The 21,808-nt window shown below is 40.1% G+C and overlaps 1 protein-coding gene across 2 annotated transcripts; it reads right to left on the bottom strand.

Moving 5' to 3' along the window:
• Positions 1–754: 754 nt before the first annotated feature.
• On the bottom strand, positions 755–21,584 carry INHBA (inhibin subunit beta A). 2 transcript variants are annotated; one of them, XM_074900907.1, is made up of 3 exons: positions 21,520–21,584; positions 18,310–18,830; positions 755–6,787 (listed from the first exon to the last, which is right to left on the bottom strand). In XM_074900907.1, the coding sequence occupies exons 2-3, from the start codon at positions 18,695–18,697 to the stop codon at positions 5,901–5,903; spliced, it is 1,275 nt and encodes a 424-aa protein (XP_074757008.1). In that variant the 5' UTR covers positions 18,698–18,830; positions 21,520–21,584; the 3' UTR covers positions 755–5,900. The 2 variants fall into 2 exon arrangements, with proteins under 2 accessions (XP_074757008.1, XP_074757007.1); XM_074900906.1 differs by lacking the exon at positions 21,520–21,584 and having other exon boundaries at positions 18,310–18,891.
• Between the last annotated feature and the right edge of the window lie 224 nt (positions 21,585–21,808).

Genomic DNA, 21,808 nt, shown 5'->3' with positions numbered 1-21,808 from the left:
TTCTTTCTTTCTTTCTTTCTTTCTTTCTTTCTTTCTTTCTTTTCTTTGCATTGATTTGCACAAGCATTTTCTCTGTGAGCCAAATACATCTCTGGTATAACTTCACTGAAGTCACTGGACTTACACCAGAGGTGGTTTTGGTCCTCTGTCCTGGGTAAATACAGTAGGAATAAATTGGTCACGCAGGCAGAGTGTCTGGCAATAAGTGCACTGAGTGGTCCTGGCAAACCAATAGGAAAGATCTAAAATAAAAATCCCAAACAGGTCTTTTATTTAACATAGGGCCTAAGAATCTACTGGGAGCTGCTGAATACTGCCCACTAACTGTACAAAGTATAGGTAGCATGCCTTCCAAATATCAAAATACCAGACGGAATGCTGTGAAAATAAATAACTTCTAATATAAACAAATGAGAACATATCAAACTGTTACCTCTTTAAACATAATGTAAATAAAAAAAATACCAGTCCTTCTACACAATAAATATTAAGAAACCATTGACATAGTTGAAATGTACTCATAAATTAACAACTTTAATTACATTAGCCGAACAGACATTGGTTAAAGCACTGCATGTAGTATGCAAAATAATAATAATAACAATAATAATAATAATATCAACAACAAAACACAAAATGATAAAAACAAAATAGGCTTCATAATATCTTGGCTTTCATAATTTATATATATGTATATACATATATATAGTTGTGTGTGTATATATATACTGTAGATATATATATAATATGTATATATACATACATATATATATCTTCAACCCATCGTCAATGTATTGGTTTTGAAAGTATTTAAATACAAATAAACCCATTGAGAATTAACACAGATTCACTATATCTCAAAAAATAAATAGCTATATAACCCAGAAGTGTTGTTTGTTTCTGCCCATGAAAAATGTTGCTTATAGTTGTTCACGAAAGGTCAAATTATGATTTTATTTACTCGGACTGAAAACCTTTTTACTCCACATATAATGCAGTGAGAGCAGATGGGGAGTAAAATTTTTTTTCAGTGTAAGGAAAGTGATTAGCATCTGATTCTTATACTGATGCACACTATTGACATGAGGTTTAACTTAAAGAACTTAATAATTTCCATCATATCTCTTCTACCTACACTCCAGAAATAGATTTTGCTCGCTTTATTGATGCTGACTGGTAACTTTCTAGGAAAGGAGACCCTCTGAAATCAACAGCATTGCTTACAGAGTAAGGCACTATTCCACACGAGTAACTATAATCCATAAAAATTTTCATTTTGCACATAGACTTTACAGATGCCTGAACTTCTCTGCCTCAGAGATATTGCTGCTAGCCTCTACATGGCCTTGTGGTGTCACAGTTAAATGAACTTGATGGCTTAAATCTTAAGTAACTACAAAAAAAAAAAAAAAGAAAAAAAAAAAAAGAGGTATATATAACAGAGTCCTACTTTGCAATGATTTGGTAAGAGACTGTTTCTATTGAAGTCAATGACAAAACTCCCATTTCATTCGGTTCTACAGTTTTGGGCCCTCGATCATATTCTGCTGTGACATGAGTGCAGAATAATTATAAGCATCTGTAAGCATTTCCTTTTGCTAAACCCCAAGAATACAAATACATTCAGCCCTCCCAAAGAAACAACTTAACGTGCACTTCTGCCAGTTTCTTAGGCCTTTTATCCAGTGAGCATCTGACATGGAGAGGGTGAAAGACAACTAAATGTGGTCAACTGTGAAGCAAGAAGATTGTGGAGGTACTAAACAAATACATTTCTGTGATTAGATGTATACTGAAAATACATTTTCAATATAAGCAGGAAGTAGGTTATATGGAAAGGAATGTGTTAGTAGTTAAAAGCCTCTTTTTTTGGTATAGTCATACCTGAAAGGAGAAGTAATTTTTGAGACCGCATGCCCTTGAACAACTGTTTAAATATGGTAACAATTTCTAATGCTATTTTAAGTACATGCAGATTTAATTAAATCAAATTATCGGGGATTGGGTGTTTTGCTGGAATCAGTCAGTCTTGATTAACATCCCGATTTCTTATTTTATTTTATCATATAGTTTTTCATTTCCCCTACTTTAAATAACTCTGACCACAAATCAAAACCCCATGACTGAATCTAGAGATTGGAGGGAGAAAACCTTTAAAATTTGTGACTAGTATACACACACACAAATGAAAGCTAAAAAGCAGGGCTTAGGAACAGTTCCTTCTTGATATGAAAACCTTCTTCTGGTTTTGGTGTATCCATCATGAAATATGCTCACCACATCTAAAATCCTATTTACTCACTTGGAAGTTGTCTCAGGCTAGTTTCATGTTTTCCAGGGCCAGTCCCCATTCACCACATAAATGGTCGTATCAAACTCAGCATCAGACTTCTTTGCTTTGGCAGAGCGTAAACTTACTCTGCTTGCAGCCAAATGGGAGTTTTGCCATTGTCATTTAAGGGAAGGTGCTGGGATTTCAGGTCTCCAATGCTCTCTAACTAATCACATTTGAGAACAGTTTTTATCAACGTGAGCCAATCTCACCTGCCACTACGTTCAGAGATCCACCTTGATGCAAGCAGCCTGGTTTAAATAATTTAATTAAATAATGTTGGAAATGTTGCCATTCATTCAAATCCTTTCTCTCCCCTGAACATTGCCCACAGCAAAAGGAACCTGTGATTCACCCTGGCTTACCTTTACTCATATAAGTAGTTTTACTACTCTTGTGAGGAGACCAGTAGGCATCAAAGAGCCTGCTGGCATGAGGAAAGGTTCTGGGACAATGTGCATCCAATTTTAAGGCCAAGTCTAAAACCCAGTGAAATAAAAAGTACTCTCCTCGACAACTCTCACAGACTGTGTCCCTGCTCCTGCTGTTCCAGAACCTGGTTCTACTTCTAGAAAAATCAGCAGTAATTCTGCCACTTGCTTCAAAAGAAGCAGGGTCAGGAACTTGGTTTGTTTAAGTTATAAAGATAAATTAGTTGTGCATCTTTTATTTTTATTGTTTTTTAATTTTCATACTAGCATTTGGTATCCCTCCCTTTCCCCAGAAAGAAAACACAAAAAACCCAACAAACTTCTGCAAATAATTTAAATCAGAAAGCCTTGATATTTTACAGAATACTTTAGTGACAAATTTAGTGCTTACCCAATTGTTATAATTTTTAAAATTTTTTTTTTTTTGCAAATTGCAAACAAGTCTGTAAAAAAATGCATTGTATAAAAAGTACATAAATGTATAACCCATTAGCTGTACTATGCAATCTAAATACTGTGGAATAAATTAGATAGAAAACTTAGCTATAAGCATGTATGTTGATATCTATTCAACAGAGGAAAGGTTTTTTTTATCCTTTTCTTTCTTTTTTCTTTTTTTTTCTTTTTTTTTTTTTTTTACATCTCTACTGATACGTACAAATACAGACATGCGCCCATGCTTACATGTGTATGCACACACAGAGAACACCCACGCACACGCACACACACACACACACAAACAGTTTTGGCTGACAAAAAATGAAGGCCCTGATTACACTGTTTAAACATGGTTCTCACCATGAAGGTGCTAACACACTAGCCCTAGCCAATGTGACTGGGTTAAATTGTGCTATCTTTTTTTCTTTTCTTTTTTTTTTTTTTTTTTTAATTTTTTTTTTTATATTTTTTGACATACTGTGCTCTCAACAAGGTGGGGAGCCACATTAGTGCTTCTTTCTGTGAGAGGCGTTTTGAAGCCTGTCCCATCAGAAGGCAGCTAACAGGGGCTTGGTCCTGCAAACCTGTGAGAGACTGAAGCTTCAGGCTCAGGGTTATCAAACTCAGTGTAAACAGGGCCTAAAGGTTTCTCCCCCTACCCAAAGACAAATGTTGTAACTTTAACATTCTTTTAAATATGACAGCGATAGAATTTTTTTTAAAAAAACCTATCTACCTATGCCCTACGGGTTGGACCCTTCAGGTTAGGTGTTGACACTGAAAATTAGGTCTTACAGGTAACGCGCAAACCCATTGAGAGTTGTCATGCTAGAGGGTGGTGGTTGAGAAGCCAGTCTTTTGCCGAAGACTGCATTTCAAACAGAAATCCTACCACAACTGCCATTTTCTGTATATTTGCAGGGGCGACAGTGGACAGGCCCAAAGCTGCTTGCAATTTTACATCAAGACTTTCTAAGTGTACACCAGCACTTTAGGTTTCTCTCACACAAATGCCATTTTGAACGTGTAGCCTCCCACTTGGTAGCCACAAACAATCTTTTAACACACTGTGCTTTGCACACAAACATTCATTGTTTTAAGAACATTAAAGTGAAGCCAGAAGTGCTTATACCTTGTGTATACATACATATATACATACAGAAATATATACATATATATATATATGTATATCCCTTGTATAAAGTTGTTTCCCAACAATGCACAGCTGCTGTGCACCAGGGACAAGTCTTAGTGTTGTACATGCAAAAGAGTACAATTATGCTTAGATGGACCTCAGATCCGAGCACCTTGGATCCAAATCCCAGGGCTTTTCTGGGTGTACTTCAAATGGCAATTTTCTGTTGAGGGCACTATTTGAATTTAACTGGTTAACAGATATTCTAGCCTGAATGTAATCAACCCACTGACCCTTAATTCAAACCCTAACTTATTACAGGTGAATGGTACCAACCACAGACTTTTTAGAGGCTCGCACAAATGTCTTTGGTGTATGTGTCTATTCATTTTAAGGTACAAAATAATAATAATTATTATAATAATAAAAATAGCTATTTTGTGTGCTGTAGCAGTTCTTGTATAGCTCACAATAAGTGCAGCTCTCAACCCCTCCCACACCCAACCACCCTCCCTTGCAAATATTTGTTAAATAAGGATTAGACAGGTCAGACACCATTGTAGTGCAAATAGTAAACGATTAAAAATTTTTTTTTTTACAAAATATAGAAATGTTTGGCTCCAGTAACTGGACAAACATGTTCCTTTCAAGTATCTCTCACTGAAGAATTTTTTTTTAAAACAAGTTACTTCCATTTAAAAAAAAGTCTTTCTGTTTTTTTTTTTTTTTTCTTTCTCTTGCAGGTAAACAGTTTCAAACCAACTAGGTTGCATAGTTCTAACGTTGTAAGCACCTTTACAAAATGTAACTTTTATTCTTTCATTTGTTCTTTTTTTATTACGTTTTTTCTTCATTTTTCTTTTTTCCTTTTTTCTTTTTTTTTTTTTTTTTGTAAATGTAGTGCAGAAGATGAAGGTGTATACACCTGCACAATATTGTCCCTTTACCAATGTTAAGTATATGTATGTGTATAGTGTCTGTATGTATAGAGATATGTATATAAATACATAGCCATATACATATACACACAAACACTACACACCTACTCAGTTCCTCGGTAAATTCTGGGGGAAAGTGCCAGTGAATGTAGTGTTCATACACATGGCTTTTCAAGGAATTTCAATGACATTTTGGACTTAGTCCAAATTGCTGCAGGTTAGATGAGCTGCTACCACGGCTTGAACTGATGGGTAACTAAGGGAGGGAACATAGCTCCCCTAGTAATAACTAATGTTTAGTATACTATGTAGTAAGATAAGGAGCATACTGAAAGGAAGGGGAAATCCCCAACCCATACCGCCATTCAGACGTATCTCATTCAAGCCCGGGTCCATGAAACTTTCTTCCTTTTTATAGCTGCAGTCTTTTCTGATCCTCCATAAGTCTTTCTTTTTTTTTTTTTTTTTTTTTTTTAACACTTTTCTCTCTCTCTTTTGTTTTTGCTTTTATTTCCAATGATTTTTTCATTCAAAAAAGGTTATACCATGTCTGGTCTTTCCTCTTCTTGGGCTTTTGATACATTTTCTTCTCAACTGAATGAGAAGGGTCTTGCGCACACATGTGTCTATGAACAGCCACACTCCTCCACAATCATATTCTGTATGTCTTTCTTAATGATGTTCTGGCCATCGTCGTAGTAGAGCATGGACATGGGCCGCAGCTTGGTGGGCACACAACATGACTTGAGGTTGGCAAAGGGGCTATGGCCCCGCATGCGGTAATGGTTGATGACAGTGGAGTGGAAAGATAACGATGATCCAGATGTGCCTGCTATATGGCTAGGGCACTCTCCTTCGCAGTAGTTGGCATGATAACCTGTAGGTGCAATGATCCAGTCACTCCATCCTATGTCCTTGAAGCTGACAAAAAACTGCTTCTTGCAGCAGATGTTGACTTTGCCATCACACTCCAGACCTCGTCTCCGCCGCCTGTGCTGGCGGTCCTCTGAGTGCCGGGCAAGCATCATCAGGAAGGGCCGATGCGATTGCTCTTTCTCCTCTTCTCCTGTGAATTCTCCAGCTTCCTTTTCTTTCCCTTCTCCATCATCTTCCTTTTTCTTCTTCTTGCCCAGTAGCACCAGGCTGGCTCCAGTCTCTTGGCACAGGTCACAGGCAATCCGCACATCCAGAGAGCTCTTGCCTTGGTCCAGGAGTCTTTGGACGCTGCTGGAGACAGGAAAGATGTGCCAAGTGCTCTTACGGGTGTCCACTGCCTTTTCTGAAATCAAAGTCTCGCTCTTTTCACCTTTCAGCCCCCCATCCTCCATATCTTCTTCTCCTTCAGAGTTGCCTTTTGGCTGTCGCTGCTGTTGAAACAGGCGGATGGTGACTTTTGTCCTGCTCCGGTTGGCCTTGGAGACCTTCAGGAAGAGCCACACTTCAGCATGTTCCACCACTGATAATTCACTGCCTTCCTTGGAAATCTCAAAGTGCAACATTTTCTTGGCTGTGCCTGATTTGGTAAATGGAAATAGACAGGAAGAACTTGTTAGTATGTCTGCTTGCATTCTGTTAAAGAGAATTCTATTACTGTCACCACAGGCATGAAGTTCTCTAGGTTTTCTACTTGGCTCTTTAAATTTTTATGTTTCTTCTCTTCTAACCTTCCTTCACCTCCTCCCCCCTTAGTCTTTTGTGAAAATTCTCTCTTTAGAAAAGTATATCTTTGGCTGTTGTTTTCCAGTGTCATATTTCAACCCAAGTATTTTGTTATAGTAATGATATAGCCATTTGTGTAAAGCATCTCATGGCAAGTAAGCATCAGTAGCTAAGAGTTCATTTGCTTAAACTGTCTTTGTGATCGCTGTTAGTTGAAAGGCAAAAATGCTTTTGTGACAACAGTCCATACGTACATACTATATGTAACATACGCATACAGATCTGTGCCTAATAGCTGAAGTTAGGAAGTGAGTTCCAGACCTGCCAATTCTTTGGAAATTATGTGGGAACGAGGTCTGCCCTTTCTCCCTCTGTAAAATGCCATTCTTCATATGCATCTTAAAATGAGTTGTAAATGTCAATTGTTTCAAAAACAAAGAAATACTAAAATAATGAGCCTTGGCTTTGAGAGTTTTGCAGAGTTATATTGCAAAGAATTGCAGAATTGCAGCAGGCAGTCTCTTCATCCTGTGAGATGTTAGCTGTAAATCCTGTTCTTAATTTAACACACTGTACTCGCTGTGATTATAGTAATGGTGAATACACTGAGAAATGAGCTAAAGAACTGTATAATTATGGGGATGGTTCTCTGGCATAATTGTATCAACTTGCTGAGATGTCATGATGATGATTATGATGGTGAGGGGGTGTTTCTCTGATACAGAGCTCATATCCCTGGCAGAAGTTGGAATGAATAATAAGGGCTGTTTAATGATTTGATCACTAGAGCATGAAAAAGTTAAGAGAGAATGAATTAGCTGGGGGGGGGTGGTGGTATTATTTTTTTTAAGAGAGGTGCTTTTCTATTTTCTTGACAAAAGAAAAAGCCATGTTGGCATCTTTTGTTCTTTCTCAGCATGGAAGCCAGAATGGACTGGGGTCACAGATGTGAAATGCATAGATACCTGACCTTAGTGAGACAGAAACAGTATTCATAATTACCAGTCTGTCATTTATACTATTCTTGCGCTACCCGCTTCCCAATTCTCTGTGCAGTGGTTCTGCTCGTCAGAACCCTAAAAAGGTCAAGTGGTGATCCAAACTAAGTGGTTGGACGCGTACAGGAAAAATTGCTCTCATGGCAGCAAGACTCTCCTCCTTGCTTCCCACTGCCACTGAACTCCACTAGTACGGGCTCCCTGACTATCTCCCTGCTCCCCTGTTCTTGGGTGAGACAGAGTGGGGCAAAATCACAAGTGACATCTATCCTGTATTCATTTGCAAACTCAAGAGTCCCTGGTTTCTCAAGTCTGTAGGCAGGCTGTGCTGCACTTTGAGCTACCTGTTGCTTTCCTTCTCTGTGAAGTCCTGGCACTGACACATTCAGCTTTCCCTGGTGGCATTCCCAGGTCAAAGAGACAGACGTTTCTGAATTACAGTGGCCAAAGGGCACAGCGTTTTGTTTTTGTTTTCCCTCTAAGTGAGAGTGTGAAACTGTAGACTTTAACTGTCACTGAGATAGGGAAACACATGGTTTGTGTTAACTGCTTCTCACTGACGTTGTTGATGCCAGTCTCCAAAGTGAGTTACATTAATTTCTCAGGGAACCACATGAACCAGTGGGACTCTGCCTTAGAAAAGTAAGTGGCTTATAGAAAAGACAGAGCAGGTTCACCAGTACTGTGAGGCATGGTGGAGTTAGTGGTTTTCTATTATTTTTTAAATCAGATGCATTCAAGAATGACTGAATGTTCATTTGTCAGCTCTTACCAGCTAACACAATTTTTTTCCATCCAGGAAATGAAACTGGCAAAGCTGCTACCTGCGTTGGAGCAGAGGGCAGGTGATAGGCATTAGTCCCACTCCTGCCTGGGTTTCAGAGCGTGAGATGTACAATGACATTCCTTGAGTCTGAAGGAAGTCTGGTCCAAAAGGCTGGTTGCCTTGTATGTAGGGATGTTAAAAAGGGTGTTCTCCTTAAAAAGGGTGTTCTCCATGATAATGGACACTTCTAAGGCTTGGGAGGACCAGCAAACCAGCCTGTGGCTTCATTCCCTCAACTCTCTCCTCTAAAGCTCGAGCATGTCCAGAGAAGGGCAACGGAGCTGGTGCAGGGTCTGGAGCACAGGTCTGATGGGGAGCGGCTGAGGGAACTGGGGGGGGTTAGTCTGGAGAAGAGGAGGCTGAGGGGAGACCTCATCGCCCTCTACAGCTCCCTGAAAGGAGGGTGCAGAGAGCTGGGGATGAGTCTTGAACCAAGAAACAAGTGACAGGACAAGAGGGAATGGCCTCAAATTGTGCCAGAGAAGGTTTAGACTGGGTATTAGGAAGTATTTCTTTCCAGAAGGGCTTGTTGAGCGTTGGAATGGGCTGCCCAGGGCAGGGGTGGAGTCCCCATCCCTGGAGGTGTTTAAGAGTCAGGTTGACTTAGTGCTGAGGGATCTGGTGGAGTTGGGAATTGTTAATGTTGGGTTGGTGGTTGGACTGGATGATCTTCAAGGTCTTTTCCAACCTAGACAGTTCTGTGATTCTGTAATTCTGTGAAAGCAAGCTTCTAACTTTAGATTATCCCTTCCCTTGGCACAGTCCTGATAAACCCTTTCTGAGGGGAAACTGGGCTTCAGGGAAACTTGAAGGGAGTTCACCTGCCAGAAGTGTGTTGCTGCCTCCAAGAGTCTCCATTCAACCTCTTCTGCTTGCTGTCCCTACCCAAGAAAACCCTGGGGGAAAAACGATGGTTTAGACCAAGCTGCAGAAAGTGTTCAGGCACCAGCAGCCTCTTCCCAGCTGCTCTCACCCCAGAGCTCACAGGCCGGTGCGTGGAATAGGTATATACTGCTGGGAAGTGCAAAACTTACTCTGTGTTCCTGAGGTACCAAATTGGGCAGACAGCAGTTCTGGCACTAGGAGGGATCCTGTGCATGAGCAGATCACAGAAAACTGTCACAGTCATGTGCTCTGAACAAAGCAGCCAGGGTGTGCAGACCTGGCTCAAAAGGGGAAGAAGCTGTATGGCCCATCTGAACAGAAAAGTCAGACAGCCCTGTGTTACAGAATAGCCTAAAGCTCTTAAGTGCTAATGCATGAGATTTCACATTCTGTTATTTCCATGCTAGTGGGAGTTGAAAATACTTACGAAGTGACATATCTCCAACAGTAAATATTCATATTACCTTATGCACTGGCCAGAAGTGTAGCAATGCAACCAGTCTTTTTGACAGGTACTACATGAAAGAAACAGAACCTCAAGGACTCTCTTAATATGTTTTTCATATGCTCCTGTATGTGTGAAAGTTGAATTCTTCCTCATTTCTAAAAATATTAGAATAGTACAGTGAAAGGACCCTACTATTTGCTTTTTTTCACTGGAGGGAACTGAGTTTGAGTAAGGTGGTATAAGACATGTCCTTATACAGGGATAACAGCCTCCCTGTAGGTTGTCAGCTACAATAACAGCCTCTCTGGATGTGGTTAGCTACATTTTCACACACGAATGGTCAATTCAGATTCTAAAGAAAAAAGATGCAGGAAGCTTATATGGGCCTAATATTTCTGGACGAAACAAAATCCTGAGTCCTCAAACCTGCATAGCTAATAAAAGGTTTTATAGCAATTAAAAAAAAACACAAAACAAAAAACAAACAAACAAACAAAAAAACGTTCCCTTTCACAGATCTTTTTAGAAGGAGACTGGGAATGGTACAAAGTTGGGGATAAAAAGCATGCTTTCACATTAGGAAAAAAACGAAGCTTTTCTGAATTCTCTCCACATTCACAACTAGTTTGTTACAATCACACAGCACAAATGGTATGAATCCTGCAGTCTTTACGAGGTCACTATGCTCAGACAAGCTCATTTTGAAATCAGAGTTTGGCCTGTGCTAAAACTGAATTGCGATCTCTGGATCTGGCCTATTATGATTACACATTCACTTTATAACAGGATCTTTATTTCCAAAAGGTTCGGTGCTACAATAAAATAAATTCTTCAAGTGTTCTGAGACAAAAAATGACTGTATTTCATTTTGTCCAAATATTGCTTAGGGATTTAGCAGTCTTTCCTTTCTGGTCTGAGTTAATGACCAGGTTCAAAGCTTTGGAAATATATACTATTCATCTAACTGAAAGTAAAAAGGAGACCTTCCTGCAAGTTGGGGATGGTATCACTTCCATAATTACACTTTGTTTATCCTCTTGTCCTGCCTTTTCATCTGCCGCAGCTGATTTACAAGGGTCTTTTTCCATTCCTAATCATCCTGCTCCTCCTGCCTGACTCCTGTGGAAAGACCCACAGCCCAACAGTGGTAATGCCTTCATCACTTCCATGCTCATATAAACGGCGATGTCAACAGCCTGGATTGTTATCATAGCAGAAAGCAGATGAAAAAGGAGACGAGGGATTACTTTGGGCCCCCTTTGATTGCTTTTCCTCATCTCCCCTTCCCAAAGCCTTGGAGAGGCCACCTCTCTGCTTTACTGCCGAGCAAAGTCCCTTCCAGGAAGAGGGCTGTGACGCCGAGGGAGCAGTCTAGCAGCGCGAGTGACACCAGCAAATGCTCTGAGAAATGGTTAAAAATACAAGCCCTAAGAAGTAGTGCATATATGGTAAAAGGTTTAATGGAAGGAGTTACTGAATGGAAAGAAAGTGTAGCATCGGTATATATAGCATGAGAGTTTGCTTCTATCTGTTTTTCTCTTCAGCGGTGCTCGCACACCTTTTTAGGAGAGAAACCTGAACATGGGAGCAGAGGGGCGCCTGCACAGGTACCCTCCTCTGCACCTCTGGAAGGGCTGCGAGGGGCTGAGCGAGGGGCTCTGTGCTTGGTCCCTGCTCCCCAGCAGCCCTTGGGGACGGCCACGGCGCAGGAGAGCGTGGAGGGGCTGGCAGAGCCCTCACGGGCCCAGGCGCGGGGGACTGGCAGGGACAGCCCTGCGTGGGGTAGCTGGTGCTGGGCTCACGGCAGGAGCTCTTCCTCTGAGGCTAAGGACCCTTCCTTCAGCATCGCTGGCTTTAACTATGCAGTCGAAGATCATTTATTTGCAATTTGCAGTGGGATTCACTCTGTTCGAGCTCTGTTAGTTCGAGATATATACATATACTAGGTAGGGTCTATGCTATACAATTAAGAGGGTCTTTTTTTGAGTAAAATGCTAAGATAATTAAAATTACTTTCTTTTATTAAAGCATATACTGTTAAATGTTTAAGGCATTTTTTTTCATAATGAAAGTGATTATCCTTTCTGACATTATAATGTGACTTATTCTTAATTTCTCTTAATACACAGTATGTAAATTTTCCTTCGAAAAATGCTCACTCTGTAGGAAGGTGCTGTTACTTTAAATTTCCATGCTTCGCTGCTGCTTAATTTTGAACCGTTTTTATGTTATACTGTAAGTGAACTGTTTTTCCATACAAAGCGAGCTTTTTTTTCCTATTTTAGTTGCTAACTTTACTACTGCCTATGTTTAGATTTGGGGGAATTTGTACTGCGTGCCAATCTGTAATTACATTCAAAAGCATCCTTCTCTTCACTTCTCATTTCCGTTCCCCAGGAGACAGAAAAAAATAGGTTACTAGAAAGGTTCCTCTAAAGAGAGTGAAGAGAAGAGCACGGTTATTGAGAGATAATTGCTCAAAATGTTTACTAATGAGTGACCACTAGATTTAGATGAATTGTTCACAGCATTGAATTTATTCAGTGAATTTAGCACTGTTATCATCTGGCAATTATCCCCTGGGCAGACTGATTATTACAAACGTGTTATTGCCGTGATTAGACCGTGGCCATTTCTGTAAATGCATTTCAGCCTATGGATCACTGGCAAACGATTTATTCTAACTATTCATCACCCTTCGTATGTGACTGGTCATCCAGGTTGCGTACTTTCATTCCTGCTCCCTGACTGCCTGACTGTTGCCTCTTACAAAGGGAGGAGCAAATATGACACAAATAACAAACACCTTATCTTTATGTTCACATATCCTTCGCTGCCAGCAAAAGGAGATTTTTGCTGTACGAAAAAAACGAACAATGAAAAAAAAAAAAAACGGGGAAAAAAATATTCCCCAAGCATTCATGGGCGAAAAAGCAGCAGCAACCTTATTTAAATACCTTTTCTTGAAAAGTTAACCCAAAGGGTCATTGACAAGGTCATTCAGAATGTGAAATAATTCAGTTCTGGTGAACCTTGACTCTCCTCTGCTATTTTGTTAGGAGGGAGAAGCACTTTACATCCACAGCCTAGAGTTCTTTCCAAATTGAAAGCCCTTCCCCCACATGGCTTTAAATATTTAGAAACAAAAAAGGTGTTTGTTTGGTTGAAGTTTTTTGTGACTTGATTTTTGCATTTACGTCTAAAATAGCTCAAGCAAAGTTTAGAATCACTTGCACAAATAACATATTTCAGGATAAAAACAATACCAAGTCTTCATCTTTCACAAAAGAGAGTATTTTTTTGCACATATTTGTAACAATTTGTTTTAAATTCTAAAATTAAGTGGATCAGAAGCTGCCAGTCTGTTTTCATTAAAATGTTTAATTTCTCTGCACTAAGGCCCAAATCCCAAGCCCACCGAAATGAATAACAGAACTTCCAATTGCTTCCAGTAGACTAAGCTTCAATCCTAAATCAATCTTGCAAAGCTCTGGTGCATTAAATGAGATTGCCTTTTCATACCCATACAGACATATCTAGATATAAGAACTCCTCGGCAGGAATCATTTACACATATGCAGTGTAGATGCATCCTGCACACAGGAGAGCACAAGAAGTCACGTACATACTCATTTGCAGGGATCTATTCATATTATAATGGTGCAGGTACAGCTACACGGGTATTTAAGTGTGTCTGCCTTGGCATACCCATACATATGGACATATGTGCACTTATACACACATGCAGGCAAATGCATATTCAGATATTCCCTACTGCTTTTGCATACAAAACTGTGTGCATGGCTACACACAGAGATGGACACATGCAGTACTTTGTCTCAGGTATCTTTTTCTAAACGGTTTCCCACCTTCTCAGATTCGTCTGTGCTTTCTCAAACCCACCAACCCCCCTGAATTCTCACATTTTGTTACAATGAAACAGATTAATACAGAATGGCTTTCTTCTTCTGGAAGAAACTTGCTTTCATTTCCTAAACTTGAAATCTTTGATATAGTATGCCAAAGGAAAAAAAAAAAAAAAAAAAGAAAAAAAAAAGAAAAAAAATCAAGGGGAAATAGGCTTCTTTTCTAAAAGCCAAGGAGACTGCATTAAAAAAAGATGTGAGAAAATCAGCTCAGATGATGATTCACAGTCACATTTCTCAGTATCTTGTGAAAAATAATAATAATAATTTCTGATCTCTCTAGATTTCCAGAACTTCTAGTATCCATTAATTTATCTTTTCCCCCTTTGCCTTTGCCTGCTTCCTTCTTGCATTATTTTACTTTCAGTCTTCCACTTCAGTGAATCTCTGCCTTTTAAATAAACTAGAAGAGAGAAACAAGAGCTCCACTCAGAGAAGCTACAGATAAGCATAAAGATCTCTGGGTTTCAGGATCCAATTAGGTAAAATAGGAGTTTGCAGGAAGATTGCCTTGTGTGGAGCAAAAAGCCTTTGGAGTGTGCCCTCTCGTGGCCATTCTTTATTCCGCACGGATACCTGTACCATTAAATACATTTGCTTTCAAAAGGAAATTGATGAAATGATTTAAAGGGCCATGAGCGACCCATCCTTTTTTTCCTCCTGAGCTGCCAGCCTGGCTGTATACGAGTAGGCATCCTCCTAGGAAAAGGCGTGTGTACACACCTGTATCTGCACATGAAAGTAGGCATCACATGATCAAGTCAGCTCACCTTGAATTCAGTATGAAGTGACACAAAAAGGTAGAAGCAGTCTAAATAACTGTCAGGCTTCTCATTTTTTTCCTGACAGTTCTCCTAACTATAAGCCTTTGGATTTCAGTATTTCCATCCAGTAATTCCTATCACCTTCTTGGGGGCTGATGTTAACAACCCATTTCATTGGTAGTTTAGTTGCCAGGATCAAATTCACTTGGCAAAATCCCAGGTCTGCCTAATAAGCTATCTACTTAAAATAATGAAAGAGTTAGGAGCCAACCATATTTTATGAGCATTGGGTATCTCACTTATAGAACCTGTTGGATTTGCTTGTCACAAAACTGTACAACCCCTCTCCTCAAAAGTCTATTTTTAAGACCTTGAAGTAATCCACAGAGCTCTGGCACAGCTACCCTCATAGCAGAACTAATCAAGGTTAGTAATCCTAGTTTGATATGCAAGTAGAAAATAATTTTCATGTTTTACTTGTAAGAGTGCCAAAGGACAGTAGGGTGCATTCGTAAACTTTTGCCCAATACTCACGGTCATTAGTTTTGCAAAGATCTGCCTGGATTTGTTAGCTGTGAAAACTACCTGCCAACTATTTCGCTGATTTCCTGGACATAACTACACCTGTGCTTCAGACAAATTCACGGCATTTAGCTTCCCCTGTAATTGTCTGAAGCCTGTGCTCGTTTGAATTTTGGTCTATTTTAGAAAATAGCAGTCTCAAGCCAGAGCCACGTGCACAGGGCACTGTTTGTTCATTCACTCTATTTCATTGTATGTCTGAGGATACAGCTGATGAAAGATGGAAATACTACTTTTTTATGAAGGCAAGTAGTAAATGTGGCTTCTGAAAGGTAGGGGGAATGGCTGGTTTATGTCAAGTCATACCCAAAGGAACAAAAAGCCTAAAGTCTTATTTCTCTTTCCATAGACCTTTATTTGATACAATGTGAGATGTTTCCATTCATTTTCATTGATTTCCTATTGCCCTCTTTCAAGACAGAGTGAGTTTCACATTAAAAGCAGGAAGAACATTAACCTGACTGTGAGAGAAACACGTTTAGTCTCCTGCTTGGTGTTTTAAACTTAGCCATACTCTTCCCAGTTCCCACTGAGTGAAAAGTGGGCACTGTCCATGTGGCTATATTCTATTTCTCCTTTTTTAACTCATACTTCCTCTATGACATGTCACTTGCCTTCTTTTTGCCTCGCTTCCCTCAATGGGAGATATAACACTGCTTTAATATTTGACATACAATACGGCTGATATATGAGTGGAAGAGATCCCAGAAAGAGTTTACTTAAGTTGTTGCAGCACTGGCACCTGTAAAGTGTGGTAGATCCTCTGTTGCTAGTAAGACACCAAATATGAATGACTATGGTTTTAGCAGTCTGAAGTTGCTCCACAGAGTGGAGTTAGCAATTCCGTTATAAGCCCAAACACTAGAGCTCGGTTTCTAGGTTGCTAATTGCACCTCCCTCCTTCCAAATCAAAGCCTAGCAGGTACGGGAAGAAGGGCCAGAGCAGCCGTCCTGCCTTGGCTCCCACGATGGGCTCAGCATGAAGGTGGAGAACAGCAGCAGAGAAGAAAAGGCATGGGAACACAACGGATGCCCCCATCCTTCAGCTGTGCAACTCCATAGCATAAGTCTTCTTAAATTAATTTGGCTAGCAGCAGTAGGACACTGCTATGTAAATCAAAGTGACGTGTTAGTGTTGGGTAGTTTGTGGCGGGGGGGATTGGTGGCTGGACTATTGGCCAGTGTGTGGGCAATGGCACAATTTTCACTGCTCACGTGACCCCGAAAGCCAATGGCTTCAGGAGCCGCCGTTGGAGGGTGTCGTACTGAGTAGGCATATATCAAATTCCAAATTCCTTTGTGTCAGAGCTCAGGAGAGACAATAATGTGTTTACAAATGATTGGGACTCACACAGTGAAGAGAAACCACTGCTCATGCCATATGTGTTTCACTGTGCTCAGAGCAAGCTGCTGAAAACCAGGTGGGGAATCCAACTCATAGATAGCCTAGAGATTTCCTTGCTTTTAAAAACTCATTTCTAAACTAACGTTGAGCTTCCCCTGCTTTTAATGACCGCTGGCATTGACACCTTCTGCCTGCTTTCTGAAGTGGAGGGGATGGAAAAACTGAAAAGCCTGAGGTTTCATACCGAAAAAAACCCGATAATGTGTATATTGACAAGGGCTCCAAAGGCAAGGGCTCCTCGTACAGCTGGAAATCGGACAGCCAGCAGGAACGTCTGCTCTTAAAAGCATGCACACTTCTAGTGCATGGCTACCCTGCAAACAGAACATCTGAGTCAACAGGTTTTCAGGACTGGAAACTCTGAGTGTTGTCTTAATTGTTTATACTGCTGCAGCAAACTTTTAAACAAAAATGCTTGGAGTTCCTTTGCATACTTTGCCTACCATATGCTGTACCAAACAAAACAATGACATTCTTTTAAAACCGTCTTGGCAACAGAAAAAATGCTTTGGCTAGACAGCATCATAAAAAGTTGCTGTTAGTTAGATGATAGAGTTATTGCAAGATACTGCTATTGATGCGTGTATAAACATACTCACATATACTAACAGATATACATGCACTACATATACATTGAATTAAAATGGGTTCTGGTCCTATTCATGTAGGAACAAGACAGAAAGTACAACTTCAGAACTGTTTCCTATAGGCAGTGGATGTGAGTCTTAAGCCATTACTTAGTAATATCTACAGTCTGAGCTCTCACTGTATAAGAGTTAGGAAAAACAGAACTGAGAAAGAGTTCAAAATATACCCTACCAAGGTTGCTTTTTTTTTTTTTTTTTAGGAGAGTTTTAGGAAAAGAATCTTTTTTTTTCCAGTATGCAGAAGTCTGCATTACAAATTGGATCAGCTACAGCAACTTGTCCGGTTCTATTGAAGTCATCTGACAGTCCCTGCAACTCTTTATTGCCAAAGATGCTGTGTTAAATTTAAAAAAAAAAAAAAAAAAAAAAAAAAAAACCACCAAAAACAAACCAACCCACAAAAAAACCCTCTCACTTCCAAAAATCAAAGCTGCTTCATCTCATTTTATAACTTCCACTATAATTTTTGCATGAAAGGGTTGTTTCTCAAGCACTTTGCAGATCACTTTCTGTCCCGATAAACTCCCTAAAAGGCTTCAACCCCTTTTCCTTCACCATCAGCTCTGCAATCCAGTACTTTACTGCAAGTACCCTGGCTTCACAGGCACAGTTTGGAGGTCCCCGCTGCAGCCTGACTTTCTGCTCAAGATTGGTTAGAGAGCTTCCTCCCTGTGTGGCTGTCTGTGCTTAGCAAGTGTAATCTGTAGCCAAGTCTAAGTCAGAAAAATCCAATTCCTTCAGAGTCCTGTCCCCCCCATCCCATTCCTCCTTCTCCCTTCCCCCAGGTCTCATCCTACAACCTTGCAGAAAACATTATTGCTAAGGAAGAAGAAAAGAAGTTAATTGCAGTTCTGTCAGAAAGAATATTTTACAGATTCGGTTTTCAAGCACTCACCTGATTCTGCGAAAGTGATGATTTCTGAGGTTTGCTCCACAACTTCATTCATTTCGGCTCTTCTTCCAACATCATCCTCTATTTCCACATAACCATCCTCTCCCACCTTTCCCACATGGAGTTTTTTGATGGCATTTAAAAGTGCTGCCTTGGGCACCGGCTGGGTGATATTAGGTCTGTCCCTCAAGTGCAACATGTTCAGTATGTGCTTCTTTACTGCTTCCACCATCTCAGGCTGTGAGCTGGGCACATCCTTTGAGAGCGTGGCAAGGGCACATGATGGACAGTCAGTGACTGAACTGTGCCCCTCGGATCCTGGGGTTGGGGAACTCCTCACTATAATCCAGCAAAGCACCAACAAAAATCCTCTCTTCCAAAGCAAAGGCATCCTGGCAGCAAAAGTTGTTGTGATTCCCTTTTTAAAAGGCCCTGCTTTTCCTCCCCCTTCACGCACAGTTTTTTTGGGGCTGGTTTGGTTTGTTTGTTTGTTTGTTTGTTTTTCCTTCTCTTCAGCAAATTCTCTGGAACGAGAACCAAAAGTTTTCTGTGAAGTTTTGTTTGCAGGTTCCCCCTCTGAATGCAATAAGTGCTGTAGATGTTTGTGGCTGTCAGGGAGAAGAGTTCTGACTCTGTCTCAGAGTAGGAGAGAGACACAGAGAGAGGGGGAGAGAGAGAGAGGACGGATTGGCCTAAAGTGAGTGAGTGAATGAGAGAGGGAGGGAGTTTTGTCTGTGAGTAAAGGCTATGATTAGGAAGGGGGAGGAACAGGCAGGCTGGCTTCCTTATGCTCATTGCTCCCCTAACACACACCTCTCTTCAAATATCACTACTCGTGGTTTCTGCCCTCCCCCCTTTCTAAAATCTCTTCTCATTCCTGTAAATTTACTCTTTTTTTAATCTTGTTCTTTTCTCTCCGTTTGGCCCTCCTGGCTCCCCCCTGGTTGTCATGGCCCCCCCCTCCCCTTTCTCCCCCCCCCCCCCTTTTTTTTTTTTTTTTTTTTTTGTTTGTTTTATTCTTTCAACAGTATCACTGGCTTAACTAAACAGAGGAAACATGAATGAATGAAAAGAGTGAAGCCTTTTATTAACGAGCACCTTGCTCTTGGTCCTGCCTGGTATTGTCAGGGATAGCAGGAGATGTTAAATAGCTTGTGAATGAGATGGAGATGAGGGCAGGGTCTCTGAATATTTTGGGCAGGACATTATTCTGCCTTGAGTAGAAGAGAAAAGATCTTTTCTGCTCACTTCTAAATGCTGGAGGTTATCAACACTGGCAAGAGATCTGACAGGAGCAAAATAACACTGTTGTTTGGAGGGCTATATAATACATGATACGCTCTCCAGCTGCAATATGGGGTCAGGCACTGAAAACCTAAGCAGCAGTTGGTACAGCACATATCTGTGACCTGCTAAGGTAGTGCCCTCATACAAGAAATATCCCTACTTCTATGCTAGTCTGTGCCTAGAAGTTCTCAGGCAGATATATTTAGGCTTGGGGTTAATCAAGTAATGTCTGAACAACGCTTTGAAGGTGAAAAGTGTTACATGTCATCTGGCCAAATCATACTCACTCCTGACTCAGGCAAATCCCTCAACGATGCCAATAATAATCCTGTCTGAGTGAAGGCTGAGTAAGATCTACATTTGGCCCATTGTTATTAGAAGGCTCGTTTTGTTTCATTCATTTACACCATGCAGAGCAGTCATAATATTAGAATAAAACATCAGGAATGAAAAGCCATCAAAAATACTGCTAGGAGCCAGAGTCTCAACCAGTGTTGGTAGACCCTCGCTAGTTTATGCCCGTGAGGGTTTTGCACTGCAGTGAAGAGGCATTCCCTGTGTCACTGCCATGGCTTCATGTTGCCTTTACGTTCTATAGCCTCTCTTTCTGTTCCTTTACCTAGCGAGGGTGAAGTTAGCAAACTCCCTCACATTTGAACTTGATAATAGAAAATTAGAAAACTACGGCTGATAGACTCTAACTTTGGAGGTTCTTTCCCTCCAGTCTTTAACTTGTACAGATTTTCTTAGAACAGCTTCTGCTTCTTTAGTATTTACCATCTTTCTTCTCCTTCCCTTCATTCTTTCTCTCACACACCCCTGTCTTCTTAGGTGTGCTTCCCTCCTACCCAGCAAATATTCCACTTTCACTACATTAGCATCAACCATTGTATTTTAGTGGAAAGCAGTAATTTATAAATATAAGCATTGTAAGGTCTCTAATTTCCATGAGATGACTACAGGCACATGGTCTGAGAGACAGGCAAGGAATTATAGTTAGAGTAAATGAAACATACAGAAGTAATTGAACAATCAACCAAAGTTTTACAAATGTTATATATTGCAAGTCCTTTTCAATTAAGCTCTTTTATAAGTCTTTCACTGTTATAAGGCATCCACAGTACACCCTCATCTGTGTTTTACTGACCTCAGTTGCTATACTGTTATATACTGTTACACTTATGGGTCTGTCAGCATTATAAACCCTGCAGCCATTCTTATAAACACATCTTTGTAACACAAACCTCGCTATAATACATCTAAATTTCTTGGATCTTGTGAACAGCCCAAAGTCTGTTGTAATTATATGAAGTCTGAAAGTCAGCTTGAAATAGAACTAAAAGTTTAATTGGATGAAAAAATAATTTCAGATGAAAATATGCATTCATGATTAGATGTACTAACAGATGACATAATTAAAGGGGTTATTTATAGTTCTAATATAGCACCTATCCCAACAGTGTCTAATCAAAAGTAAGGGACAGGCAAAAATCAATATAAAATACAGATAAGTATATTTGGGTTCTTGCTGTGGGGTATACGTCGCTTGCCATATATAACAGGTACACTTATCACAGACAATCTCTATTACATATAGGTATGGCATATTTTACTTGCATACCATGATGATGACAGATTTAACATTAAAGCATAACTTTCTAAAACCCACTGTTTTCTAAAAGCGAGTCTGCTGATACTGCTGATACATAGTTCATTTGTACTCACCTACTTACATATATATACGTACAAAAATACATGATGTTTGAATAAATATAGAAATGGTGGTTCAGACCCTTTCTATAAAATTACCTGAGCTGCAGAGCTCTGTATATGCATTCATTCAATATAGCCCTAACAGTATGCAACAGCATGCACAGGAATTAAAAGTTTCAATTTTAAAAGAAAAAAGCTGATGTAAAGTTTTACCTCTCTAGTCCTGACTCTCAGGAGGAGACTGCTGTATTGTGCATTAAGAACTGCTGAAGTTCCTCTTTGTGGTATTTATAATGCGAAGCTTTATACTGTATTTCTCATGTGTACACTCACATATAATGTCTGTCAAAAGTAAGTGGGCCGGATCACTGTGCGGGATTGGTTAATCCTGTTACATCAGCAATTGACTGTTTTTCCTGTATGAGACATACTTCTGGTAATTATCTAATGGAAACTCCTAATTGTCTAGCATGACAAAATATCGTGGATTCAACTTGTAGTG

Source organism: Athene noctua, chromosome 2 (assembly GCF_965140245.1).
Source record: "Athene noctua chromosome 2, bAthNoc1.hap1.1, whole genome shotgun sequence".
Classification (NCBI taxonomy): Eukaryota; Metazoa; Chordata; class Aves; order Strigiformes; family Strigidae; genus Athene; species Athene noctua.
This window is presented reverse-complemented; position numbering and strand designations above follow the sequence as displayed.